Here is a 25,078-nt window from a genome sequence, read left to right on the forward strand (position 1 = left end):
TAGGGACGGGGCCAACTACTTTACAGCGCTCTCATTAGCCTTCGTTCCTCCAATGAAGGCGTGGCCACCTCATTTGCCTTCACTTACTTAGACCCAGGCTCTTCATTGGTTTGTTTTTCCCGCACTCTGATTGGTCTATATTCCTTCTAGGGGTGGGCCCTCCAGGTGTGGCCAGATTCTCATTGGCCTTGCTCCGAAGGCGAGACCCCCCCCCCGTTGGCGTATGATGTCATGCACCAGCGCCCGTCGCTTTCGCTGATACGTCATTCGAGGGCGCCCAACCCGACAAGACCAGAGAGTAGACAGCGGAACTGGTGGAGGCCGCTGAGCCGAGGCGGTAGTAGCGGCGACAGCGACGGCAACAGCGATGGCGGGGGCGGGGCCAGCCCCGGGACTCCCGGGTGCAGGAGGACCTGTGGTCCCGGGCCCCGGCGCCGGCATGCCGGGCAAGAGCGGAGAGGAACGCCTGAAGGAGATGGAGGCGGAGATGGCCCTGTAAGGCCCTTGGCAAGGCGCGATAAAAGCCCTCAGAGTCAGAGCCACCGAGCCCTGGAGCCTCCAGGCCGCATTTATCCCGATATGGCTCTATCATGGGGAAAATGGGACCTTCGGGATTGTGCGGGCGGGAGTAAGAAGAGATTGGCAGGGGTGAAGGCTCTATCGCGGTGTACCCAACGTTTCAGAATTAATGGAAGGTCCTGAGCTGTGTTGTTGGTCTTGCCTCCTCAGGTTTGAGCAGGAAGTTCTGGGGGCTCCAGTAACCGGCATCCCGACTGCTGTGCCTGCGGTGCCCACGGTCCCCACCGTAGAAGCGATGCAGGTCCCAGCAGCTCCTGTGATCCGTCCAATTATCGCAACCAACACTTATCAGCAGGTACGACTGAGCTGAGCACAGTGCTTGAACACAGTGTTTGTGCCAGGCATTGAGAACATAGTAACAACTAAAGGAAACAATACCTCTGCCCTTTGGGAGCTTATATTCTAAAGCCTGTTGTCCAGAAAGTTGTCTGAAATGATGAAAATGTTCTGTATCTATTTAAGTTTACATTGAAGTTCAGTAGTTCCTCAGTCTCATTAGTCACATTCACATGCTCAATAGCAAGTTGTATATAACTAGTGGAGAGGGAGACTACTAAAAAGAAGACAAATAAATGAAACTGGTTCATTCTGTCAATAAATAATTATGGGGTGCCTTCTATGCACCAGGCACTGTTCTAGGCATTAAGCACATAGCAGAGAACAATATAGACCCAAAAAAATCACTATCTTTTTGTAGCTTACATTGTACTGGGGAGTGACAGGTCAAAGAGTAAGAAAAGCAGAGGTTTATCAGCATGGTCAGGGAAGGCCTTTCTGAGGAGGTGACAGTTAAGCAAAGATATAAAGGGCATGATACGAGGAACCATGGAGATATCTGGTGGAAGAGCATTCCCAGCGGAGAGAACTGCCAGTGCAAGGGCTGTGACACAGGTGCATCCCTGACATGTTCAAAGAAGAGCAGAGAAAAGTGTGGCTAGAGTACAGCAAGCAATGGGGAGAGTGGGAAGAGATGAGGACAGAGAGGTGATAGAGATAAGACCTGGTAGGGCCTTGTGGGCCACCTTAAAGACTTTGGTTTTTACTCTGATGTGGGAGGCTGTGGAAGGACTTTGAGCAGAGGAGTAATAGGGTCCAACTTAGAAATTAATCATGGCTGTGTTTGGAGAACAGACGGTAAGGGGGCTAGGGCAGAGTCGAGGAGACTGAAGAGGCTACCATAATAAGCTGGGCAAGAGATAATGATAGCTTGGACCAGGGTGGTAGCATGGGAGATGAGAAAGACAGGCTGGACATAATTTCAGATAGTGTGAGATGCGTTGAGGAAGATGAAACAGGATAACAAGATGAGTTGCTCCTGGGAGGGGCTAAGGACAGTTTTCGCTAGTGTGATCCCAAAAGCCTCCCTGAAAAGTGACAGTTTAGCTTAGACTTAATGTTGACAGATAGCCAGCCCCACATAGAATGCAAAGAATGAAACCCTTGGTCTCCCAGGGTAAGCCAGCCAGGGCAGCTTGGTGGCACTGAGTCAGGCCCCTCACCCCAATTTCTTCCCCAACAGGTTCAACAGACTCTGGAGGCCCGGGCAGCTGCTGCAGCCACAGTGGTTCCTCCCATGGTGGGTGGCCCTCCTTTTGTAGGTCCAGGTAAGTAAGGAGTGGTGGAGGAGAGGGAGCCAGGGGATCAGGCAAGGTGATAAAATGGGATGCCGGGGATTCTCCTCCCACCATCCTTGTCTCTTCCCATCCCAACAGTTGGCTTTGGCCCTGGTGATCGGAGTCACCTGGATAGTCCAGAGGCCCGAGAAGCTATGTTCCTGCGTCGAGCAGGTAGGTCTCAGGCCAGGAACCCCACATTTAATGAAGCACTCTTGTTTTGACTACTCTAGCATCTTGCCTACATCATTGCGCTAACTCGCCTGCTTAATTTCATCCCCACCCTGACATTACCATCTTCCTAAAGCACAAACCTGATCATGTACTTCATCAGTTTGGCCTTAGTAGAGCTTGACTTGACCATTGCAAACCACCCTCCTTACTGTCACTCCTAATCCTTATTCTTTGTTGTGTTTCTCCATAGCACTTAATACTTTATAACAAGCTGTACAGTTTTTTTTTTTTAATGTTTATTTATTTTTGAGAGAGAGCGCAAGCGGAAGAGGGGCAGAGAGAGAGGGAGACACAGGATCCAAAGCAGGCTCCAGGCTCTGAGCTGTCAGCACAGAGCTCGATGCAGGGCTCAAACTCATGAACCATGATATCATGACCTGAGCTGAAGTCAGATGCTTAACCGACTGAGCCACCCAGGCACCCTGTAACAAGCTATACAGTTTACCCATTATGGCTATCCTCTTTTGTTTCCTCTAAAATACAAGCTTCATGAGGGACGAAAGTCTTGATGTCTGCCACATTGTAAGCATTACGTACTATCTGTTGATGGGATAAATAAACCATCAAACAAGCACCAAGCTCCTCACCTAGCAGTCAAGACCCTACATCATCTGGCCCCTTATGGAGAGACTCTCACATACTCCCCAGGAGCCCTAAACATTGCTAGGATATGCCCGCAGTATTCTTGTTGACCTCCCTTCTCTCTCCTGCTCACTGCCACCCAACTGTAATCTTCCAAAGCCTATTGCCCAAATCAGAATCAAGTTAACCAAAATCAACTAAACCCTATCCTCTCCATGGGTCATTCTTACATTTGTTGAGGTGACCTTTACAGTCAATTTTTGTGACACTACTTCCTTATACGTAAGAAAAAAATACACGTTCTGTAAAGTTCTGGTACGATCTGTATTGGATCAAACTTGTGTTACTTAAATCCTGTTAAACTTTTTTGTCTGACGTTTGAGAAATCTTAACATCTCTTACTCTTTGGTATGGTTTTGATCAAAATGCACATCTGATTTAGTCACCCTGGCCAGCTTCCAGTCCTGCTATGGCTCCCTGGTGCCCTCAGGAGGACATTCATGGTCCAGCCAATGAGACTATTCTTGGATGCCTACTGTCTTCTTGACCATTCTCTTATGATGCCCTCCAAACTGCAACTTCTGCTATTATAATTTATACTAAACTGAAAAGGGAAAAAAATTTGTTTGTAAATGTTCTTCTTGCCAGTAGTCTTTACAGTCACGCTTTGCCTGACCAAAGGCAATTGGGTCTTTATTATCCTTTGGGTCTCAGCTCACAGGAAGCTTCTAGTCGCCCTGGCTAAGTCAGAGGGCTCCTCCGGGCTCCCACCACTCCCCAGGTTTCCCCCTTCTAGTTCCGATCACTCTGCCTGGGCTTTACCCCATCCCAGCCCTGATCACTCTGGGCTGTCACCCTCTGGTGAGACACACTGGGCTGTCACCCTCCTACTCTGGACCAGAAGATCCCTGAGAGTTTTTGGTCTTTTGGTGTGTCCTTATTATTGTCCAGAACAGGGATGGCCCAGAGGAGATGTTCCGTGGTAAATTTTTGCTGAATGAACAAATCGAAAGACTCTTGATCTCCCAGAAGGTTCCCCAGACTCTTCTCCAGGATTTCTTGGATTCTGAGAGTACCTACACACACACACCTCACCTCAAGTGCCCCGGTCCCCCATGACACACACCCCCATCTCTCTCTCCCACAGCTGTGGCCCCCCAGAGGGCCCCTATCCTGCGTCCGGCCTTCGTCCCCCACGTGCTACAGAGAGCAGGTGAGGGGGCCAGGGTCATCATCCCTGCCACATAACTTCCCCCCTCAGCCCTCCAACTCCCCCACTAACACCCTGACAGATTCTGCTCTTTCTTCTGCAGCAGGTGGTCCCCGCCCTATGGCCCTGCGGCCCCCTCACCAAGCCCTTGTGGGCCCCCCTCTGCCTGGGCCCCCTGGACCACCTATGATGCTGCCACCGATGGCTCGGGCCCCAGGGCCCCCCCTGGGCTCCATGGCTGCTCTGAGGCCTCCTCTGGTAAGTATGGACAGGGAGCTAATGGTCAAAGGTGTAAAGGGTGGGGAGATGCTCAATCCTGGCCTGGTAGGCTGTGTCTAAATCTGCCTTCTTACTCTCTGACTCTGTCTCAGTCTCTGTCTTTCCCTATTTCTTTTGGTGACTGAGTCTGTTTTTCTTTCTTTTTGTGAGGAAAATAGAGAGAGAAACACATGCAATGGGTTCTGTCTCTGTTTTTATTCTATTCTGTCTCTATCTCTATTTTTCTCTTGATTGTCCTTCTCTGTTTTTCTGTCCTGATGTCTTTGTCCCTGTGTCTGTCTCTGACTAGAGACTCCTTTCTCTGTTTAGGTCTCTTGTCTGCTTTCTGGCCTCAGGCCCTTGCTTTGTTGTATAGGATGGGAGTTAGGTCTGAGCCTGTGAAATGGCATCCCTCATTGTCTGCCCTTGCCCACAGGAAGAGCCAGCAACACCCCGAGAGCTGGGCCTAGGCCTGGGGTTGGGCCTTAAAGAGAAGGAAGAGGCAGTGGTGGCAGCAGCAGCTGGGCTGGAGGAGGCTGGCGCAGCAGTGGCTGTTGGGGCAGGAGGTGCCCCCACCGGCCCTGCAGTCATTGGGCCCAGCCTGCCATTGGCCCTGGCCATGCCTTTGCCTGAGCCTGAGCCACTGCCCCTCCCACTGGAGGTTGTACGAGGCCTACTGCCCCCACTGCGCATTCCTGAGCTCCTGTCCCTGCGTCCTCGACCCCGGCCCCCACGGCCTGAGCCACCCCCTGGCCTCATGGCTCTTGAGGTAAGCTCTCAGGGAGCATAGCAGTCAGGGGTGGGCAGCAAGTAGAAAGGGCTGGGAGAGCAGGCAGGAACCCATGCCTTTTATACCCAGAAAGACATTTAGTCCTCTATCGATGAAGGTAGGAGGGAACCAGGAAATTGGAAGGGCTGGGAGGACATGGGAGAGAAGGAGGCAGATACATGTACCTCACATCCAGAAGCACATCTAGTTGTTTAATTATGGAACTAGGAGGGCAAGGGGTGAAAGAAAGTGGGAGAGTCTGAAGGGGACATATCGGTCCAGGAGACTCCCAACACCAAGCCCTTTGCACCCCATCCCCTTTCCTCCGCAGGTCCCAGAGCCCTTGGGTGAGGACAAGAAGAAAGGGAAGCCAGAGAAATTGAAACGCTGCATTCGCACAGCAGCTGGGAGCAGCTGGGAGGACCCCAGCCTGCTGGAGTGGGACGCAGGTAAGTGGGCCCAGGTGCAGGGCCAGGCACCAGGTGCAGGGCTCAGTCAAGGACACACCAAGGTCTCCTTGGGGCAGACTCAGGGAGGGTAGGTCCACAATTGCCACCTCTCTGTAAGGCAGGCACATGCTATTTGCCTACCTCATGGAGGGCTAAACATTGGCTCTGAAGGGCAGGCCCTCATCTAAGCCACTGGACAGAATTTGGTAGAGGTTATTGGCACCTAGAACCTTCTGACCTCTGCCTGAGTTGCTAAAGATAAAAGAACGTTCTTTTTTCTCCCAACTTATGAAAAAAACAATTTTAAGTTTATTTATTTTGAGAGAGAAAGAGAACATGTGGGAGCATGTGCAAACAGAGGAGGGGCAGAGAGAGAGAGAGAGAGAGAGAGAGAGAGAGAATCCCAAGCAGCCTCTATGCTATCAGCCCAGACAGAGCCCGACATGGGGCTGTGAGATCATGACCTGAGCCAAAGAGACGGATGCTTAACCAACTGAGCCACCCAGGCACCCCTTCTGATGAAGAATTTTAAACACTGAATTTAACAGTGAACAGCCAAATATAACCACCATCTAGATTCAGCAATTAACATTTTGCTGTATTCACTTTATCCTTCTATGTGTATGTGTGTTTCTTGGATTTTGCTCAATCATTTGAAGCAAGTTATAAATGAAGTTCTCACTTCACTCCTAAATACCTCAGTATTCTTCTCCTAAGAAAAGTGGCATTCTGGGGGCGCCTGGGTGGCTCAGTCGGTTGAGCGTCCGACTTTGGCTCAGGTCATGATCTCACAGTCTGAGTTCGAGCCCCGCATCGAGCTCCATGCTGACAGCTCAGAGCCTGGAGCCTGTTTCGGATTCTGTGTTTCCCTCTCTCTCTGACCCTCCCCCGTTCATGCTGTCTCTCTCTGTCTCAAAAATAAATAAAACGTTAATTTAAAAAAAAATTTTTTTTAATTTAAAAAAAAAAAAAGTGGCATTCTGTTTTGTGTCATAATACCATTAACATTCCTAAGCAAATGAATGATAATTCTATGGTATCTCATATTCCCTTTATATTTAAATTTCCCCAGTTGTTCCTAAATTCTGCTGTAGCCATCTTTTCCCATGGATCAGGATGCATGCCATTTTAGATCTCTAGATTATCTCCTAAGGAGAATGGTTTCCCTCCTACCATTTTGTCTTATATGTAACAGTGTTTTGAAGTGTCCAGCCCAGTTGTTTTGAAGAAGGCCCCTCCCTCTGAGTTTGCCACATAATTTCCTCTTTAGAGTGGCCTAACTTGTTCTTAGAGAGTGTCCTTAATCACCACAGAAGCTGTGGGGCAACCACAGTGCTAGCTGAGAAAACAGCCCTACCTCCCATCTGAGTCCTTGACTTCTGCCTCTTGTTTTGGGACTGTCTACCTGCTCCAGGCCAGGGCATGGCAATGTCAGCCTAGGTATGGTCGGTGCGGGCTGTAGCCCCTAGTTCTGTGATCTTGAGCAAGTCACTTAGCCTTTCTATCCTTTCCTCACTCCAACAAGGGGATAATAATAGTATGTGCCTTGTGGCAGAAGGGATTCTTTGGGCTTGAGTACATTCAGTCTGGCTCAGGTCCAGCCCAGAGGGTATGCCCAGGAATGGAAGCTGAGGTCAGCCTTGGAGAAGGATCCGACAGTGTGTTCACGTTTCAGAGACTCAAGGGGGGAGTTAGAATGGGCTTTCTCTAAAGCAAATGGGTGTGAGGGGCCCAGGGGATATCCATGGGGACCAAGGGATGCTGGGGGCTCAGAGGAGAAGCCTGGCTAGGACAAAGTTGGAGCCTTAATTCATGGGAATGGAGAACATGGCTCTGGGGTGGGGAGGTAAAGGCGAGGACTCTGGAGTCAGGTACCAGAGTTCTTGTCCCAGCTCTGCCACTTCCTAGTTGAGTAACATTGGGCAGGTGACATGACCTCTCTGTGCCTCTGTGTTAAAGGGTGTTGGGAGTGCCGGATGTGTTAAAACCTCACGAGTGCTTAGCAGAGTCTAGCACAGGGTAAATAGCATATAGGTGTTGGCTGTTGTTACTGAGAGGGCCCCAGGCAGAGACCGCTGGGGATAGAGGGAGGAGGGTTTGGGGGATGCCTTCAGAGAAGGTGGGGCTATCTAAATAAGGCAGACATGGGGCCAGGCATCTGCATCTTCTGACCTCCTCTCTCCCAACCCCAGATGATTTCCGGATCTTCTGTGGGGATTTGGGCAATGAAGTGAACGATGACATCTTGGCACGCGCCTTCAGCCGCTTCCCATCCTTCCTTAAGGCTAAGGTGATCCGAGACAAGCGCACAGGCAAGACCAAGGGCTATGGCTTCGTCAGCTTTAAGGACCCCAGTGACTATGTGCGCGCCATGCGTGAGATGAATGGTAGGTGAAGCCTCTCTTAGGGACAGTGGGTGTGACCAGCATCTGGCCTAAGCCTGACCCCAAGCCTGACCTTGAACCCTCCATTCCCACAGGGAAGTATGTGGGCTCGCGCCCCATCAAGCTGCGCAAGAGTATGTGGAAGGACCGGAACCTGGATGTGGTGCGCAAGAAGCAGAAGGAGAAGAAGAAACTGGGCCTAAGATAGGGTCTGTGGCCAGGCACCCGCTCCCACCTGGCCGGGCGCTGGCTCTTCCCCCAGTTCTCTTTGGAAGATCCCCAACTATCCACCCATCCACCCTCCCCAAAACCAGTTTCAATAAATTTACGTTATTTCCATCCCTGGCTGGGCTTAGAAGCACTCTTTGGGGAGCAGGGCTTGACATCCCCAGACCTGGAAATAGTGGGGAGCTTTATAAGTTTACCTAGCCAAACATGTAAATGGGCATTTTCAGTGCCTGTCACATCTTCCTGAAACCTCCTAAGTGTGTGCTGAGTACAGCCCATTCCACAAAGGAGGAAGCAGAGGCTTTTAGCAAGGCCAAAGCCAAGCTGAGACTCAGACCCGTTGTCTTCTCACTCCAGCTTGTGTTCTCAGCACCAAGGTAGGGGGTCTTCTGGGCCAGGCCTTCTGGAGCCCACAGCCTTCCAGGCTTTCATCCATTCAGCAACCTCACCGAAGGCCTAGCCAGTGCTGGGGACATGGTGACTGAAGCAGTCTCAGGCCCTGTTCCCTCAGAGCACATGGTCCAGTGGCAGAAGATAGGCCCACTGCCACACAGTGAGAGCCCAGAGTGGTCGGGACTGGGAGAGTGGAGCCCAGGGTGCTGACCTGGCAGTCAGCAAGGGCTTCCTGAAGGAACTCGCCACTTCTGCGTCTGTCTCATGCTCTTCGTGTCATTCTCTCCCAGTTTCTGCAGTTCTCATCCTCTGGATCTCAGACTGTTTTCCAGTTTCTTCACTCTGCCAAACCCCAGCCAACTTCTCTTGCCGTACATCTGTGTGGGCGTCCTCGAGTGTTTCTCTGTGTCTATTTCCCTGAATGTCTCTGTGAGTGCCCCTCTGTTTCTTGTCTCTAAGTATCTGTATCTCTCTGAGTTTCTATTCTCTGCATCTGCAGGTCTCTCTTTTCCCAGCCCCAAGCTTGACTCTGCCTGTCTGAAGTGTCCAAGCAGAATCTTGAACACTAGGCTAAGAGCTTAGACTTTGCCTTGAAGGCAGCAGCAAGCCCTAAGTAGTTGAAACCAAGTTCACGCGGGGACTGGCATCAGATTTGCACTTTAGAAACAGCCCTGACACTGCCGTGCTGTGGACTGGAGGTCTGAAAGGGGCTAGGGCAGGGACCAGGCAGAAGAGGGATACTCCATGATTCAAGCATGGGGAGGGGATGAGGGTCTCCCAGGGCCAAAGCCAGCAGAACCCTGGGTTGAGAAGGGGCACTCAGAGGAGGAAGGAAACAATGCCAAGGCCTCTCAGGAAGCTGATTACCCAGGAGAGGTGTCAAATTTCCTCTGTTCCCGCCTTCCTCCCTTACTGCTCCCTCTCTGACGTCACATTTTCCAGTCTGGTTAGAAGGGTGAGGGTCTCCCTCCCTCACAGGAAGTGTCCTTCAGCCCCCTGTCACCTGGGCCAGACAACCCAGCCCCAGGACCCTCAGACCCTATCCCCACATCACTAGCCCTCCCTGCTCCTGACCCCCTTCTGCTCACTTCAGTCAGGGAGGGCAACAAGGGAGGAGATGGGAAGAGGGAATGATTCCAAAAATGAAGTTTTAAATGTGTGTGTTTAAGTCTTCCTGAGGAGAGGGAAAGAAAGCTCGGTGGGGTTGGGAGCCAGATGGACAGAGATGGAGAGGATGTGGCAAGCAGAGATGAGAGAGACCGATGGAGAGGCAAGAATGGCAGGTCAAGGCAGTACAATGGGAGGGAAGATGGGGAGAAAACGCAGAGAGAGAGAGAGATGGAGACTTGAGAGATAAGGAAGTAAGGAGAGAGAAGGGAAGGGACTGAGATTCAGCAGGAGAGACTGGGTGACAAGGCCTCACTGGATCAAGCCTGGTGCAACAGAGACCCAGAGCCAGGGACACCAACCTAGAATAGGGAGTCATGGAGACTGACACACAGGAGAGAGACCAGCTTCAGGGGGAGGAGGCCTGGGGCATGGTGGGGAACACTAGGTTAAGGTACCCTTCAGGTCCTTGGGTTAGATAGATGGTGGAGCAGTGGCCTGGGAGTTCTTTGCTCACCCAATGCTGAAGCCAATCCCAACACCACGCACCCATCATGTGCCCTGGGAAGTGGCTCTCCCCTTTCAAGCCCAGTTTCCTCATGTAACACCAACAGAAGAGTAGTGCTCACACCTCCATCCTCCTACCCTCAGAATGGTAAATGATTAATGGTCAAGCAGGGTGAATATTGAAAAATGCCCATTATTAAGGAGGTTATTTTTAATGGTAAACACTTACTAATACAGCATAATGGGTACAACCACAGGCTCTGAAGCCAAGCTACCTGGGTTTAGGGTTACCAGATTTAGGAAATAAAAATACAGGACACCTAGTTAAATTTGAAGCTCAAATAAACAAATAGTTTTTTAGTATAAGTATGTCCCAACTATTGCATGTATAGATGTATATGTTATATGTATATGTGGGGGGGGGGGGGATGCCGAATCATTTGAAGTAAGTTACAGACATCATAACACTTCGCCCCTAAATATGTGTCCATTTCCTTATAGAGACATCTTTCATGTTATAATACCATGATCACATCTAAGAAAATGAATAATTCTATATCTTATATTCAGTTCATACTCAAATTTTCCCCATTTGTCTCAAACTATTATAGCATGGAAAGGCATGGATTCTGGACATGAAGAGAAGTAGAAGGAAGTCTGTTTCAATTTCCCCTTTCATAAAATGAAGACTAGTACCTACCTCATAAAAGGATTAAGTGAAAACCCAGTGACACAGTTGGTGGCAGGCAATGAGCCCTCAATAAATGTTAGCTATTAGAAGTACTGTCGTCATTATTTGTATCGTTGATGCTGTTACCATGATTGACACTCCTCAAGAACAGCCCCAGAATGTCGTCCTCAAAGCCCTCGAAGGGGAGAACTCTGCCCAGTTGGGGATTCTGGGTCAGCTTCCCCCAACCATATCCTTCCTCCCCACCCCCCACGCAGTCCCCCTGCAGATTGTGACGTAGGCCGACCTGGGGTCTGGCCGGAAATCCCCCTTCCTGTTGTAGATAAGCCTGGCGCAACCCAACTGACCCCAGACCCTCCCCCCTTCCCCCCCCCATGTCGCAGGATCAAGACCCAAGACGGAGAACCTGTCCAGCAAGTCCCCCGCCCCACCCCCATCACCCCGTAAACTCCCCTCCGCACCCCGGGTCTCGCGCAGCCCGCTGTTCCCCAAGCTCCTGTCCAAGTCCAAGCCATCCCCGCAACAGGATAGCCGGAGCTGTCAGGAGGCGGCGGACGGCCATCCCTGAGAGGGGTGGAGGGTGGGGGGGGGACGACGCTTGGCCCCGCCTCTGTCCCTGCAACTCGACCCAGCTGCGACCCCCAGCTCTGACGTCTCGGAAAATTCCCCCCCTGCCCCGGCCCCCAGGGGAGGGGGTGCATGGTATGAAATGGGGCTGAGACCCCTGGCTGGGGACAGAGAAACCCGCCAGAGGTGAGCATGAACTGGGGACTGGATGTCTGGGGGTCTGGACTCTTGGGTCTGAGGGAGGGAGAGGGCTGAGGTCCCCTACTCCTAGTCTGAGAAAAAAGGACACTGGAGGCCAAGATTCCAGGGTCTCGGGGAAGAAGGGAACAAAAGGCCTGGACTTCTGGGTCTGAGGGAGTCTCCAGCCAGACTCCAAGGTCCCTAAGTGTCACCAGCTCACCCCTTCCCCTTTTTTCCCCTGCCCAGAACATTCACAAGGAGCATCCATGGACTTGTGGAACTGGGATGAAGCTTCACCGCAGGAAGTGCCCCCAGGGAACAGGCTTTCAGGGCTGGGTAGGCTGCTGCACTGAGTCACTGTATGGGGAGGGTGCACAGGTGGGGGTCTCTGCTGACCCCGACCCAGCCCTAACCTCCTCATTGCCTGCAGATGGAGCTGAGCTCGGCTTCTATTTCCCTGAGCTGGCGTTCCCAGGGGACACGCTGACAGTGGAGACACGCTGGAAAGGTGGTTTTGGGCTGGGACACCTGGGAGCTGAGGAAGGTGAGAGACTGGGCTGCTGGGACTGAGGGAGGAAGGGTGTGTTCCTGGACTCCGGAGCCAAATGGGGGGAGGGCTGCGGGTTTGAAGTCCTGAGGTTGAAAGAGGACGAGGCCAGGGTCCTGAGTTCTAGGTATGCGTGAGTAGGGGCTGGAGGTAATAACTCATTCCCTGAAGAATAAAGACTGCTGCGTGAGTGGTCGAGGGGACGTCTCTAGTCACTGCTCACACCTTCCCTAAACTCCGTTCTTATCCCTCGCAGGGCTCTCACCGCTGGACTGGGGCTTCACGTTAACGCATCCAGAAGCTACATGGGAGGCGGGTGAGTGTGTACACAGAGGCGGGAGAAGAAAGGGACTGGGGTCCTCCTCCGTAGCTGGAGGTTTAAACTACTCGATCGTTGAGGGGAACGGGGCTAGGACGGGAAACACCTGTGTCCTCGAGGTGGCATGGCCTAGATCCGGGAGCCCAGGGCCCCAGGGCTTAGAGCTTAGACTCCAAGAACCCCCGGGCCAGAGACCGGGACACCTAGGCTCCCCTCACTTGAGATCTGTTGCTCCTCACAGATCCCGCCCGTCAGGCTCTTCCGTGGTCGGGAGACTGGACGGACTTGACGTGCAACGGCTCGGACCACTGGAACGGCTTCTCCCAGGCCCCGGGTCCCGCCCCTCCCGGCCTGGGCCCCGCCCCCTTCGCCTGTTCTGCGGGGACAGCGGATCAGAACTGTGCCACCTCCGGGGGAGGGACCAATTCGTGGTCTTGTGTCCAGGCCGCCCCCAGCTCCACCAACTGGGACAGTTCTATTGGTCTCGACGGCGCCACCTACTGGGGCAAGGACCTCCGCGGGGAGCCTCACGCGGACTCTACCATTTCGTGGGTTGGACCTGCGGTCTCAGACTCTACCACCTCCTGGGTCTCGGGGCTGCATACGGACTGCACCACTTCTTCAAAGGGATACCAGGCTTCAGATCTCACCACGTCCTCTGAACCCAGCCAGCAGTCGGACCACGTAACCTTGGCTTGTTACCCCAAAAGTAACCATCGAGGTGAGGGGTCCGCAAGACCGGAATCTAATGAGGCGGGGCCTAGGCGCGTAGGGGCGGGACCCAGGAAACTGGAAGTTAGGGGGCGAGGCTGTTACCTAAGAGTCCGAGAGAGGTGGTGATGGTGAGTCCTGCGGGAGGAGAGGACTAAGACACTGGTAGTCTTCCAGGGAGCAAGAGACCTAGGCTCCTGGATTAGTTGAGAGGAAAGAGGTGAGGGTCTGGATATCTGGGTCTCCAAGATGTGGCACCCGAACTCCTAAGTTTCAGAGATGGGGGCCCCGGCTGCCTGGGTCCCTGAGGCCGATGCTGGGGATCCTTATGTGGAGGGATCCGGACTCGCTGGGCCCGAAGGGGATGGACTTCTGGGCCCCGAGTTGGGAAAACCGGACACGTGGACCTTCGAGGCGAGGGAGCCCGGACATATGGGTCATCGAAGCGACTTGGTCCGGGGCTAGGAAGCCTGAGTGTTCACCTGCCTGCACTCCGCAGGTCCCATTCAGCTGTGGCAGTTCCTCCTGGAGCTGCTCCGAGACGGGGAGCGTACCAACTGCATCCGCTGGACGGGCAACAGCCGCGAGTTCCAGCTGTGTGACCCCAGAGAGGTGGGGCAGCTTCCCAGACCGGCCAAGTCCCGCCCCAGTCTCGCCCCAGTCTCCTTCAGTTCAATTTAGCCGAGGCAGTTTGCCTAGCACTTGACCTCCCCCACCCCACCCCAGCTCGTACTCATCTCTACCCCCGCAGGAGTTAAAGGGACTAACTCTTGCCCAAAACGTACCCGAAACCGCGTCCCCCGCCCCGCGCGTCTGTTGCCTAGCCAGGCTCCCTCCTGACTCTCAGACTAAGCCCAGCCTCCGTCCTAGGTGGCGCGGCTCTGGGGTGAGCGCAAGAGGAAGCCCGGCATGAACTACGAGAAGCTGAGCCGAGGCCTGCGCTACTACTACCGCCGCGACATCGTGCGCAAGAGCGGTGGGCGCAAGTACACGTACCGTTTTGGGGGCCGCGTACCCGGCCTGGTCCATACCGACTGCGCGGGAGGTGGACCGGGAGGAGCGACCCAATAAAAATACCCCGTCAGATTAGTCGTGTGTGCTGCCTGCGTCCTTCCCACTGACACTGACTAAACCCACTAAGGACCCTAAGTGTGCACCACCACACTCACATCCCACCCCCACCCCCGGCCTGTGTGATCTTAAGACGCGCGGTGACTAAAACACACCCAGACCCTTAGGGGACCTACTTGTGTGTTCACTGTGTGATGGGATATTCAAAGGAATCAACTCAGTCCCTTTAGGGCCTACTGTGTGCCTGCCCGTGCTGGGACTCGGACCCAATCACTAACGTTTGAGTTTACCTGCTGTGTCCCTTCTGAAGAGAAGACTCAAAACTCCAAAAGAGGACTTATGTGTGTTCTTCCAGTGCTTGGGACCATTAAGTAATTAGACTTAGTGCTAGATCCCCCAAACCACCTACTGTCTCACCACTCCAAGTTGAGGGTGGTTGAACTTGGATCTAGATCCCAAGGAGAGCCTACCCCATTCTGGGAACCACTGAGTCCCTAAAGAGTGGTCCTCCTATGGACTGACAAAATGACAATTTTAAATATTTGGTCTGAGAAGGACTCACCAGGAAGGTGACATTGAAGCAAAGACCTGAAGGAAGTGAGGAAGGGAGCCAGCTTCACAAAAAGCATTCCAGGCCAAGGGGAGAGCAAATACAAAAGGCCCTTAGAGGGAAGCCAGACTGCGTGTTTAAACAGGAAGAGGCCAGTATGGCTGGAGCAGTGGGAATAAAGAGAAAAGGATAAGAAATGAGGGTATAAGAGGGACCAAACTGTGTAGGTCATTTATAAGGACTTTGGCTTTCGACTGAAAGAGTCAGACAAGACCCAATGGGAGGGTTCTAAGCCAAAGGGAAGTGATGACTGAGGTGTTAACAGGGCCTCTCTGGCTGAGTGGATGATTGTGGAGGGCAGTGGGAAAACCAGGAGGCTAGGGTGTGGGCTGCTTCTATAGCCTAGGCTGGCTGTGCCTGTGGCTTGAACCAGATGTCGAAGATTCTGGATATATTGCTTCAGGCAAAGACAAGATTTCTTGATCAGCTAGCTGTGAGGTGTCAGAGAGAGTCAGGGATACCTCTGTGACTAGAATAGATGTGTCACTTTCCAAGATGGACTAATTTCTGCCAGACCCAAGCTTTTATGTTCTTAACCCCTCCTCTCTGTGATGCAGGACTTTGGTTTGAGCCTTCAGGCACCCAAATCTGTGTTAATTTGTGCCTTCTGGAGTTTGGGGAAAGACGGTAATGAACAGGGAGGTGGAAGTCTGGATATTCCTCACAGTATGACAAATGACCCTGGGAGAAAGACTGGTTCGATTTCAAACCCCTAACAATTGATCCCGTAATAATCATGAAGAGGGTAGGGACTCGTGTTTGTTCAGTGATGCATCCCCAACCCTTATCGAAGTACCTGGCACTGGGTAAGCGTTAAACAAGCAATACCTGCATGAATAAGGATACTTCCGCTGGGATACTTTTCCCTCGGCCCACTCTACAGATAGTCCCAGGACTCGAAACTCCTTTCCCTAGGTAAAAACAAGAGATGAGAAACTGTAACCAGGCATCTCAAGCCCCAGGTCGGACCTTTGAAATGCGCACGCTAGCTCACGGTTGGGCCGGAAGTTATGATCAACAGGCATTCAGCCCAATAGGATTTCGGAGTTCTCCCGGATGGGCATGGCCTTAATGGCTCCAGAGACGGCTTTTCCGCGGGCGTTCTAGCCCCGCGGAAAACTCTCACACAAGCCTGCTTCCGGCCGGCCTCAATTCCGCTTCCGGTCCGACTCTGGCGTCTTTGCTGAGGGTCACATTGAGCTGCGAGGTGCTTCGGGGGTGTCTTTAGGTGAGTGTCCAGGGCTTGGGAAGCTGGGACCCTATCCTGGGGAACTGAGGAACCGGACCCTCGTTTCCCCGAGGACGAAGTGAGTTTCCGGCCCGCGGCGTCTGGCCCCACCCCCCCCTGGTCCCTAGGGTCCTGTTCTGTTAGTATTCGTAGCTAACGATTATTTCGGTCTTCCTTAATTAATGCCAGGTAACGTTTCACGCGACTTTATTAATTCATTTAATCTTCACTCCAGCCCTATGAGGAAAGGCCCGCAATTATCCCTTTTTGACAGTGAAGCAACTGAGGATCAGCGATATTAAGCTACTTAGCCGGCGACCGGGGTTTGGATTCCGTAGTTAGGACGGTAGTGCCCTCAATCAGCAGGCCGTAGGCAGACGTGGCTCCCGTGGCTTGCCCGGGCCGCGGCCTGGCCTTGCACCCAGGTTTCTGGTTCCTCCTCCCTCTTGACTGTTAGAGGGCCTAAGAGTCATTCCTGAACCACCCTCCCTCCCAGGTCTCCCCCCAAAACAACACTTCAGAACAACTCTTCTTCTGTGTCCCAGCGCTGGTATTCTACGTCTCCTCCCCATGCGCCTCTACCCTTTCCCCCCAAAGATTCTACTGTGGTGCCCCAGATCCCCACCACTACCTTGGGTCCCTTGAATTTAACACTGGCCTGCTCACTACCTTGGGTCCCTTGAATTTACATGGGCCTTTGTAACCCCATTACTCTTTGAATTCTCTGGAATAGAGGCAGTTTCACATTCCATGGAGAAAACTGTGTGTCACCTCATAAGAGATACAGCAGAGCTTTTTGATTCTCAGTCTGCAAAGTCCATAGAATGCAAGGTGTGCTAGTACTTGAAGGGGGGAAAATTACATAGGTATTTTTCCTAACCTTTTTTAAAATTTCTTTCTTTTTAACTGTTTGTTTATTTTTGAGAGAAGCGAGCGGGGAGGGGCAGAGAGGGAGACAGAGAGTCCTAAGCAGGCTCCTCGAGTGTCAGCACAGAGCCTGATGCGGGGTTCCAACTCACCAACTATGAGATACAAACTGAGCTGAAATCAAGAGCTGGAGGCTTAACAGACTGAGCCATCCAGGCACCCCTTTATTCTTCTTAATCTCTAATTTAAATGTAGCATTTCCTTTTAAGAATGGAGGCATCAATCTTGGTAATATTAGCATCATCTGTCGCTTTGTCAGCAATCAAAATCACAGGTCATCTTATATCACATTATGGTTGCGGATGTCACAGAATACATCTTCACTCGTGACTACTTCAGAATTGTGGTAGTTAATAAATCCTCTGCTACATACAACTGGTTTTCTTTATCGTCCTATGCAATCTTTTAATGCATTAAAAAATATTCTGAGAAAGGGTTCATTAGATCCCTGAGGAGTTCATGGTACCAAGGAGATTAAGAACCTCTACAGTGTAGATCTGTCAGTGATGGAGTGTGGCTCCTCCACTTGTGTGACCTTGGGAAGTCACTTGGATACCCTGTCCCTTATTTGTGAAACAGTGATAGTAATAAGTAATAGTTCCTACCTTTTAGAGTGGCTGCAGGAGTAAAGTGTGTAGAACAGTGCTTGGCCTATACTGAGTACTCGGTGAATGTTAGCCAGTGTTATTTTGGGACGAATAAGGCCCGATTTTGCTAAGGAGTCCCATCCCCCCGCCCTGCCAAGCCCTGCTGTGACTTCCACACTTAGATGTGTGGATTTGCCCCACGCTTTACCTCTGTTTGTATATGCTGGGAGGTAGAAGGTGGTGGCTGATTCACACCTAACCTACCCCATTATTCTGTGTCTGGGTGGGCTGACCTCCCCATGCCCAGGTCTTAGAACTTTTGCCAACCTCCACTGCCTATGCCTCCAGGACTCAGCACCATGGCAGAAGACATCAAGACCAAAATCAAGAACTACCAGACTGCCCCTTTTGACAGCCGCTTCCCCAACCAGAACCAGACCAGGAACTGCTGGCAGAACTACCTGGGTAAGCAGGGTGTAGACGTGGGAGGGGATGCAGACCTTTTCCTGGTCCCTCACCTCATGTCACTTATCTGTTGTCTCCTACCGGATCTGTACATCCCAGGCCTCTTTTTTTGTTGTTGTGGGCATCCCACCTTGCAGGGCCCATGCCCCTCATCACAGCTGTGTTCAAGTTCCAGGATCTAGGTCAGGATCACAAACTTTGGTTCCTATAATGATTTTTTTTTTTTTTGAAGACTATTTGTGTGTATATGTGACAGATGTAACATGGAAATATGTAAAGCATAATGTACACCTAAATGAATAATACTAAAGTGATTCCCCTGTGTAACTATAACCTGGATAAAAAATTAGATACTGGCCAGCATTCTGAGCTTCCCTGCCCTGGTTTTGGACTTCCGTAGTCCCTGCACATGTCCCTCATGTTACCTCCTCATTCCTGACCCCAGAATTTTCAGGTCAAACAGTAGTTCTCTAGGGGCCATGAGATCAATTTGGCGAGGCATGTCTAGCCTTTTTCAGCACATTTGTAGGAATGTACATTCTTTGTCAAAAGTGTGTGTGTGTGTGCGCGCGCGCGCGCATAATTGCTGTGAAGTGAAAAATATTTCTCTGAGTTTTGATCAAAAATGGGTTCCAGGGGCAACTGGGTGGCTCAGCTGGTTAAGTGTTGGGCTCTTGATTTTGGCTCAGGTCGTGATCACACAGTTTATGAGTTGGAGCCCTGAGTTGGGCTCTTCACTGACCTCGCAGAGCCTGCTTGGGATTCTCTGTCTCTCTCTCTCTCTCTGTCTCTCTCTCTCTCTCTCTCTCTCTCTCTGCATGCTCCCCCCCCCACTTGTTCTCTCTCTCTCTCTCTCTCTCTCTCTCTCTCTCTCTCAAAAATAAACATTTTTTAAAAATGTGTTCCAGTTCTTGGTCTGGGCTGAACCTGAGCCCCTTTCTTCACAGACTTCCACCGCTGTGAGAAGGCGATGACTGCTAAAGGGGGTGATGTCTCCGTGTGTGAATGGTACCGGCGTGTGTACAAGTCCCTCTGCCCCATATCCTGGGTATGTACTGCCTGCTGGGGCCCTTGGAACGCTGGATGGGGTCTTAGCAGAAGGGAGTGTAGTAACTCGGTGGGGGCTCATCTGTGAGAGGCAGAGGAATCACAGGGCATCGCACTGTCCATAGGACTTGGCCTTTGCTTTGTGGAATTGCCCTCCTTCTCTCTTTTTAATGATACTCTCAGCCAGTCAGGACTCGCAGCTGGGGCAGCTGGGGCCGTCTCCATGCTACATCCATCTTGCTCACGCAGCCCACAAATATGCGTATGGCCGGCTCCCTGTCCCTGTGGGGCTCGCCATCTTGTGCATTTCTGTGCCTTGTTATTATGAACACATTCAAATTATACATAAAAGTAGAGAGAATAATTCAGTGACCTTCCACTTATACCCACTCCCCAAATTGAGTATTTTCAAGACTTTTCCACATTCCCTTCTTCTGTCCCCTTTTCTTTGCTGTAGTGTTCTGAAGGAAATCTCAAACATGTCTTTTTACCCCTACCTACTTCCGTGTGCTTCTCTAGAAGATGCGGACACAGTAAGGCAATCTGGCTAGCCCTGATTGACCAGACCTTTTGTCACTATTTAATACTCTGTCACACACTTTAAATAAAGAATTTATCTTTAGGGGCCCAAGTCCTTCTGATTGAGCCCCCCACCTCCCAAATACTTATGTTTAACATTGTACTATTTCCTCAAATCAAAGATCCTCTTGACTGCAAAAAACATTGAGAAATCTTTTTTTAAAATGCCAGAAAGGAATGCAATTAATTCTAATTTCAGAGATGTAAAATGCAAAAACCTTGTGTTTTAGGATCAAAATATGGTAGTACAAAAGTCATAGTGGTTATTAAAAAAAAAAAAAAAGCCAGGGTGCCTGGGTGGCTCAGTCGGTTGAGCGTCCGACTTCGGCTCAGGTCATGATCTCGCAGTATGTGAGTTCGAGCCCCACGTCGGGCTCTGTGCTGACTGCTGAGAGCCTGGAGCCTGTTTCAGATTCTTTGTCTCCCTCTCTCTCTGACCCTCCCCCGTTCATGCTCTGTCTCTCTCTGTCTCAAAAATAAATAAACGTTAAAAAAAATAATAATAAAAAAAAAAAGCCAACTGTGAGCAGTACAGGAAAATAAAAAGTAGAAGCCATCTTGTGCTCCCCAGTGCTCCTTCCCTGAGGTAACTAGTGTTAACTCGTTCCCTTTTTCCTGTGGAGCCTCTGTATGGATGAGTCACACGACGTAGTCTTCAAATTGCTTTGACTTCTCAGTGTGTCTTGAAGCCTTTTTTTATAATAATGCATACAGATCTGCCGTTTTAGGTTTTAGTAACTTTCAGATGCTTTTATTTAACCGATTCCCTTTTGATGGAGATTATGTTCTCATTTTTCAGTAGATATGAAACATCCTTGATGGACTTCTTTGGGGCTTATTTCTTGAGAACAGATTGCCTTAATGCAGTCTTCCTCAGCTTGCTTAGCTCTCCTCCCACCTCTCTGCCCACAGTGTCTCATGTGTCTTTGAGTGCCCTGTGCCCTTCCAGGATTTCTCCTTGTCGCTGGGTGATCTTGGGTAGCGTGATGTTGTGAATTCATAACATCCCTCCTCCAGCCTCAGAGCCTCCATTGGGTGCATGCTGGACAGAGGCCTGGGAAGCATGCTTCCGGTCCCAGTGCTGCCCTCCGCCCCAGTCTCCAGGACCTGGGCCTGCCCTTACCTTGGGAGCAGCAGATTGTGTGGTTCCTACCCTCAGGTGCCTGCTGTGTCTGCCCTGTGAGGGCTGAATATAAAGATATTCTGCCAAGTCCCTTCTAAACCTGGCTGCCCTGGCTTCTTTATTTTAAAAACTTGGTGAAGTAAAAACAAGTGTTTTGTTATTGCTGTTGTTGTTGTTGTTAACATTTTTTTTCATGTTTATTCATTTTTGAGACAGAGACAGAGCATGAGCCAGGGAGGGTCAGAGAGAGAGGGAGACCCAGAATCTGAAGTAGCCTCCAGGTTACGAGCTCTCAGCACAGAGCCCGACGAGGGGCTCAAACTCATGACCTGTGAGATCATGACCTGAGCTGAAGTCGGACACTTAACCAACTGAGCCTCCCAGGCACCCCTGTTTTGTTTTTTATGAAAAATATAACCACTTCACAAAAACTTAAAAAATAGAGAAAGGGCAGAAAAATGTTCCCCATCCTCCTGACCTCCCTAATAATACTGTCGCATTTCCAGGTGTTTCCTGTGTATTATTTTCAATTAGTCTCTAATCCCAGTATGTGTATTTTGGAAGGGCATTTAAAACATTTTTTCCAACCACGTTTTATTTTCCAGGTTAAAAAATCTTGAGTTTCTCTATGAAAAAATAGCACTGACTTTTGTGGAATCTTCAAAACAGGAGATTTATGTAATGTAGAAAGTGAAAGCCCCCGAGCCATTCCCTTCTGATCCTAAAGTTAACTTTCCTTAGTCATTTGGCACAAATCTTTTACTTCCTTTTCTGTGTGCTAATGTGTGTGTATGTGTAGATACGTGGTTATGTACTTTTTAATACTAATGTGGGTCATACTCGTGACACTGTTTTGTGCTTTGCTTTTTTTACTTAACATGCATTGTGTACCTACTTCCATGTCAGTACAATCTGCTCACTTATTGGGCAGCCATCATCTTAATAGTTATAAAATATTTCCTTCCCTTTTAGCTGGATTCACATCTTTTCACTATAAAATAGTGATACTTCAGTGTACATTTCCATTCCAGGAAATGTTTTCTCCTCTATTTGAATGGTTCCCTTCGTTTCCTTTCCATGAAGTGGGATTATTGGTCAAAGTGAAATTTCCAAGTTATCAGACCAACCTGATCCTTTAAAAAGAGATGGAGAGGAGGGTAAGGGGCATTAAGGAATCTACTCCTGAAATCATTGTTTCATATGATAACTAATTTGGATGTAAATTTTTAAAAAATATAATAAAATTAAAAAAAAAAAAGGAAATGGAGAGGGGCGCCTGGATGACTCAGTTGGTTAAGCATTCAACTTTGACTCAAGTCATGATCTCATGGTTCCTGGGCTCGAGCCCTGCATCGGGCTCTGTGCTGACAGTGCAGAGCCTAGAGCCTGCTTCGGATTCTGTGTCTCCCTCTCTCTCTCTGCCCCTTGCCCACTCGAGCTCTATCTCTGTCTCTCAAAAATAAACATTTTTTAAAAAGAGAGAGATGGAGAGAGGGTCAATCCCAGCGACTGAGAAGTTCACTCATAGAGTCCTGTGGACTGTGGACAGTACAAGTCCAGTATGAGGGAATCCAGGTGAGCGTTGACCTGAAAAGATGTCCATCTCCACTCAAGTCATCAGGAAAACACAGCTTAAAACAACAGAGAGAAGTTTGTTTTTACCTTGCATTCTGGTGCAAGAATTATAAAGATGGACAGTGCTAAATGTTGTTCTATAAATTGGTACAGTCTCTTTTGAGGTCAGTTTGGCAGGATCTTTCAAAATGGAAAAAAACATACACGTGGCAGTTTTACATCTAGACCTACAAAGATGCTCCTGTGTGAGGATCTTCATTGCAGAGTTGTTTGTAATTCAGAAACAACCCGAGCTAGGTAAATGTTGGTACATTTATCTTGATCTTTGTGACAGAAAACAGAAAGAGCTCTAAGACTTGTGGGAAAAGCAAGTTGCAGGACAATATGTAGTGTGGCCCAGTTTGTCTGTATGTTTTTTAAAGTACAGAGTATTCATGATACATGGTGTGTAAGTATGTAAATAAAATACACATCACTTAACTATGAGCGAGCTCATTTGTAAGCACTTGATATCCTCTAAGGGCAAACGTGCTGAAAAACAGGATGAGATGGATACTGTTATCGCTATCCTCATTTTTTTTTAATGTTTTATTTATTCTTTGGAGACAGCGCGAGCAGGGGAGGGGCAGAGAGAGGGAGACACAGAATCCGAAGCAGGCTCCAGGCTCCTTGCTGTCAGCACAGAGCCTAGTGCAGGGCTTGAACCCACAAACCATGAGATCATGACCTGAGCTGAAGTCAGACGCTTACCCGACTGAGCCACTCAGGTGCCCCTCACTGTCCTCATTTTATACAATTAAAAACTGAGCCCCTGAGGGTGCCTGGGTGGCTCAGTCTGTCGCGCACCCAGGTCTTGATTTTGGCTCAGGTCATGATCTCATGATTTCGTGAGTTCAAACCCAGTGTCCAGTTCTGTGCTGGGCGTGGAGCCTGCTTAAGATTCTTTCTCTCTCCCTCTGCCTCCCTCCCCACCTTGTGTGTTCTCTCTCTCTTTCTCAAAATAAAAATTAAAAAAAAAAAAACAACAAAACAGGCCCTGAAAGATTAAGTAATTTGCCCGAGGTATCACAGCTAGGAATTCTGATTCAGTCTTCCTTATTATCCGTGCTTTGGTCCACTGCCTCTAATATATGGCATATATATGTGAGTGTGAGGGTGTGTGTATATCAGTGGTTGTGCTTCTGACCGCCTGTAGGAAGGTCCACAGGTTGCAGAGTGTTTCTTCTAGGGAGTGTTAACAGTTTGATACGGGCCTTTCTGTTATTTTTTATATGCCTATATGCGTACATCTCTGATCAGCAGGATCACACTCTGTATTCAGTTTTGCACCTTTTTGCACTTGGGAGATCCACTCGTGCCAGGGCATAGATGAGCCTCTTTTTTGTCTCGCAGCTGCCTAGTGTTCTTTCCTGTATTCTGACAACCATCACTGAGTGTTAACTCTGGGGTTCCTGAAATACGGCACAGCCGTACTCTTGAACCTCTTTACAGTCACACATCTCCCCAGGGACAGCCCTGCAGTGAATGTGGGATTTTTCTGCATGTTACTCGCCCCCCTCCAACCCTCACTCCTGAAATAGTGGCAGTACTGGGCTTACTTGTTGACGACTGAGCAGGTGAGCAAAGTGAGGAAGACCAAGGTCACTCATCTGGTTTCCCCACAGGGGAAGGGAGTAACATTGGCTGTGTTTCCACAGGTGGCAGCCTGGGATGATCGCCGGGCGGAAGGCACGTTTCCTGGGAAGATCTGAACTGGCTCCACCCACCTCTCCTCCGTACTCCATCCTTCTCCTAGGGCAGTGAAGGGGGACCTGGGTACATGGTGATCCCCACCCTGGGATCCTGAAGCATGGCTTAACTAATAATAAATACTCATTGGAAAAGTGTAAGACTGTGTATGTGTGAAAGAGCTGGATGATCAGGCAAGAAGCTGGGGTAGAATTAGTACCTTGACCAGTAAGAGGGGCTTCAGGGTGATTGTTTTTTTTCTGTTTTGTTTTGTTTTGTTTTATGTTCTGTTATTAAACTGACTGCCTTCTCTATACCAGACAGTAGAGTGAGTTGATTATACAAAATAGCCTCGAGCCCCTATACATGCTAAAATTTATCTGATTATTCCTTTGTTATCTATATAATTACAAGAAACGTTTTTTTATGTAATTTTTGAATCATGTGAAAACAGTATAATAAAAACTTGTGTGTACCCATCACCTAGTTTTAACAGTTATCAACAGAATACCAATCAGTTTCATCTCTAATTATTCCCCTCCCCCCTAGGTGATTTTAAAGCAAATCCTGGGGATTTATCCAGAGATAAGTATATGTATCTCTTAGAGATGCAGATTTATTTTACACATGATTACACTGCCATGAATTACATCTAAGATATTAACGGTACACTTTTAATATCGTCTGATCAGTTTTCTTCACAGTGTGGAATTTCTCCCTCTGTTTTGGTCCTCCTTTTTCATGTTGATCGTGGTGATGATTGGAGGTCGTTTTAAGCAGGCCAGATGAACATTTTTTCTTGCTGCCTCC

The 25,078-nt window shown here is 49.8% G+C and overlaps 3 protein-coding genes across 8 annotated transcripts; all 3 read left to right on the forward strand.

Annotated features, from left to right (window-relative positions):
• The first annotated feature begins 258 nt into the window (after nt 1-258).
• RBM42 (RNA binding motif protein 42) lies at nt 259-8,417 on the forward strand. Of its 5 annotated transcripts, none has more exons than XM_015071985.3 (10): nt 259-495; nt 730-874; nt 2,099-2,183; nt 2,292-2,366; nt 4,156-4,221; nt 4,301-4,476; nt 4,913-5,245; nt 5,577-5,694; nt 7,887-8,081; nt 8,174-8,417. In XM_015071985.3, exons 1-10 carry the CDS (start codon nt 368-370, stop codon nt 8,284-8,286), a joined length of 1,434 nt encoding a protein of 477 aa, XP_014927471.2. In that variant the 5' UTR covers nt 259-367; the 3' UTR covers nt 8,287-8,417. The 5 variants fall into 5 exon arrangements, with proteins under 5 accessions (XP_014927471.2, XP_026900588.1, XP_026900589.1 ...); XM_027044787.2 differs by having other exon boundaries at nt 4,322-4,476; XM_027044788.2 differs by lacking the exon at nt 4,156-4,221.
• A 2,961-nt stretch (nt 8,418-11,378) lies between these two features.
• ETV2 (ETS variant transcription factor 2) lies at nt 11,379-14,417 on the forward strand. Its single transcript, XM_027044825.2, has 7 exons — nt 11,379-11,757; nt 11,998-12,087; nt 12,182-12,295; nt 12,555-12,614; nt 12,859-13,338; nt 13,828-13,940; nt 14,199-14,417. The coding sequence occupies exons 2-7, from the start codon at nt 12,018-12,020 to the stop codon at nt 14,397-14,399; spliced, it is 1,038 nt and encodes a 345-aa protein (XP_026900626.1). The 5' UTR covers nt 11,379-11,757; nt 11,998-12,017; the 3' UTR covers nt 14,400-14,417.
• Nucleotides 14,418-16,088: 1,671 nt separating this feature from the next.
• LOC106974716 (cytochrome c oxidase subunit 6B1) lies at nt 16,089-24,582 on the forward strand. 2 transcript variants are annotated; one of them, XM_015072023.2, is made up of 4 exons: nt 16,089-16,237; nt 18,100-18,216; nt 19,164-19,264; nt 24,238-24,582. In XM_015072023.2, exons 2-4 carry the CDS (start codon nt 18,111-18,113, stop codon nt 24,289-24,291), a joined length of 261 nt encoding a protein of 86 aa, XP_014927509.1. In that variant the 5' UTR covers nt 16,089-16,237; nt 18,100-18,110; the 3' UTR covers nt 24,292-24,582. The 2 variants fall into 2 exon arrangements, with proteins under 2 accessions (XP_014927509.1, XP_014927510.1); XM_015072024.3 differs by having other exon boundaries at nt 16,182-16,316.
• The last annotated feature ends 496 nt before the right edge of the window (nt 24,583-25,078 follow it).

This window comes from Acinonyx jubatus, chromosome E2, assembly GCF_027475565.1.
Source record: "Acinonyx jubatus isolate Ajub_Pintada_27869175 chromosome E2, VMU_Ajub_asm_v1.0, whole genome shotgun sequence".
NCBI lineage: Eukaryota > Metazoa > Chordata > Mammalia > Carnivora > Felidae > Acinonyx > Acinonyx jubatus.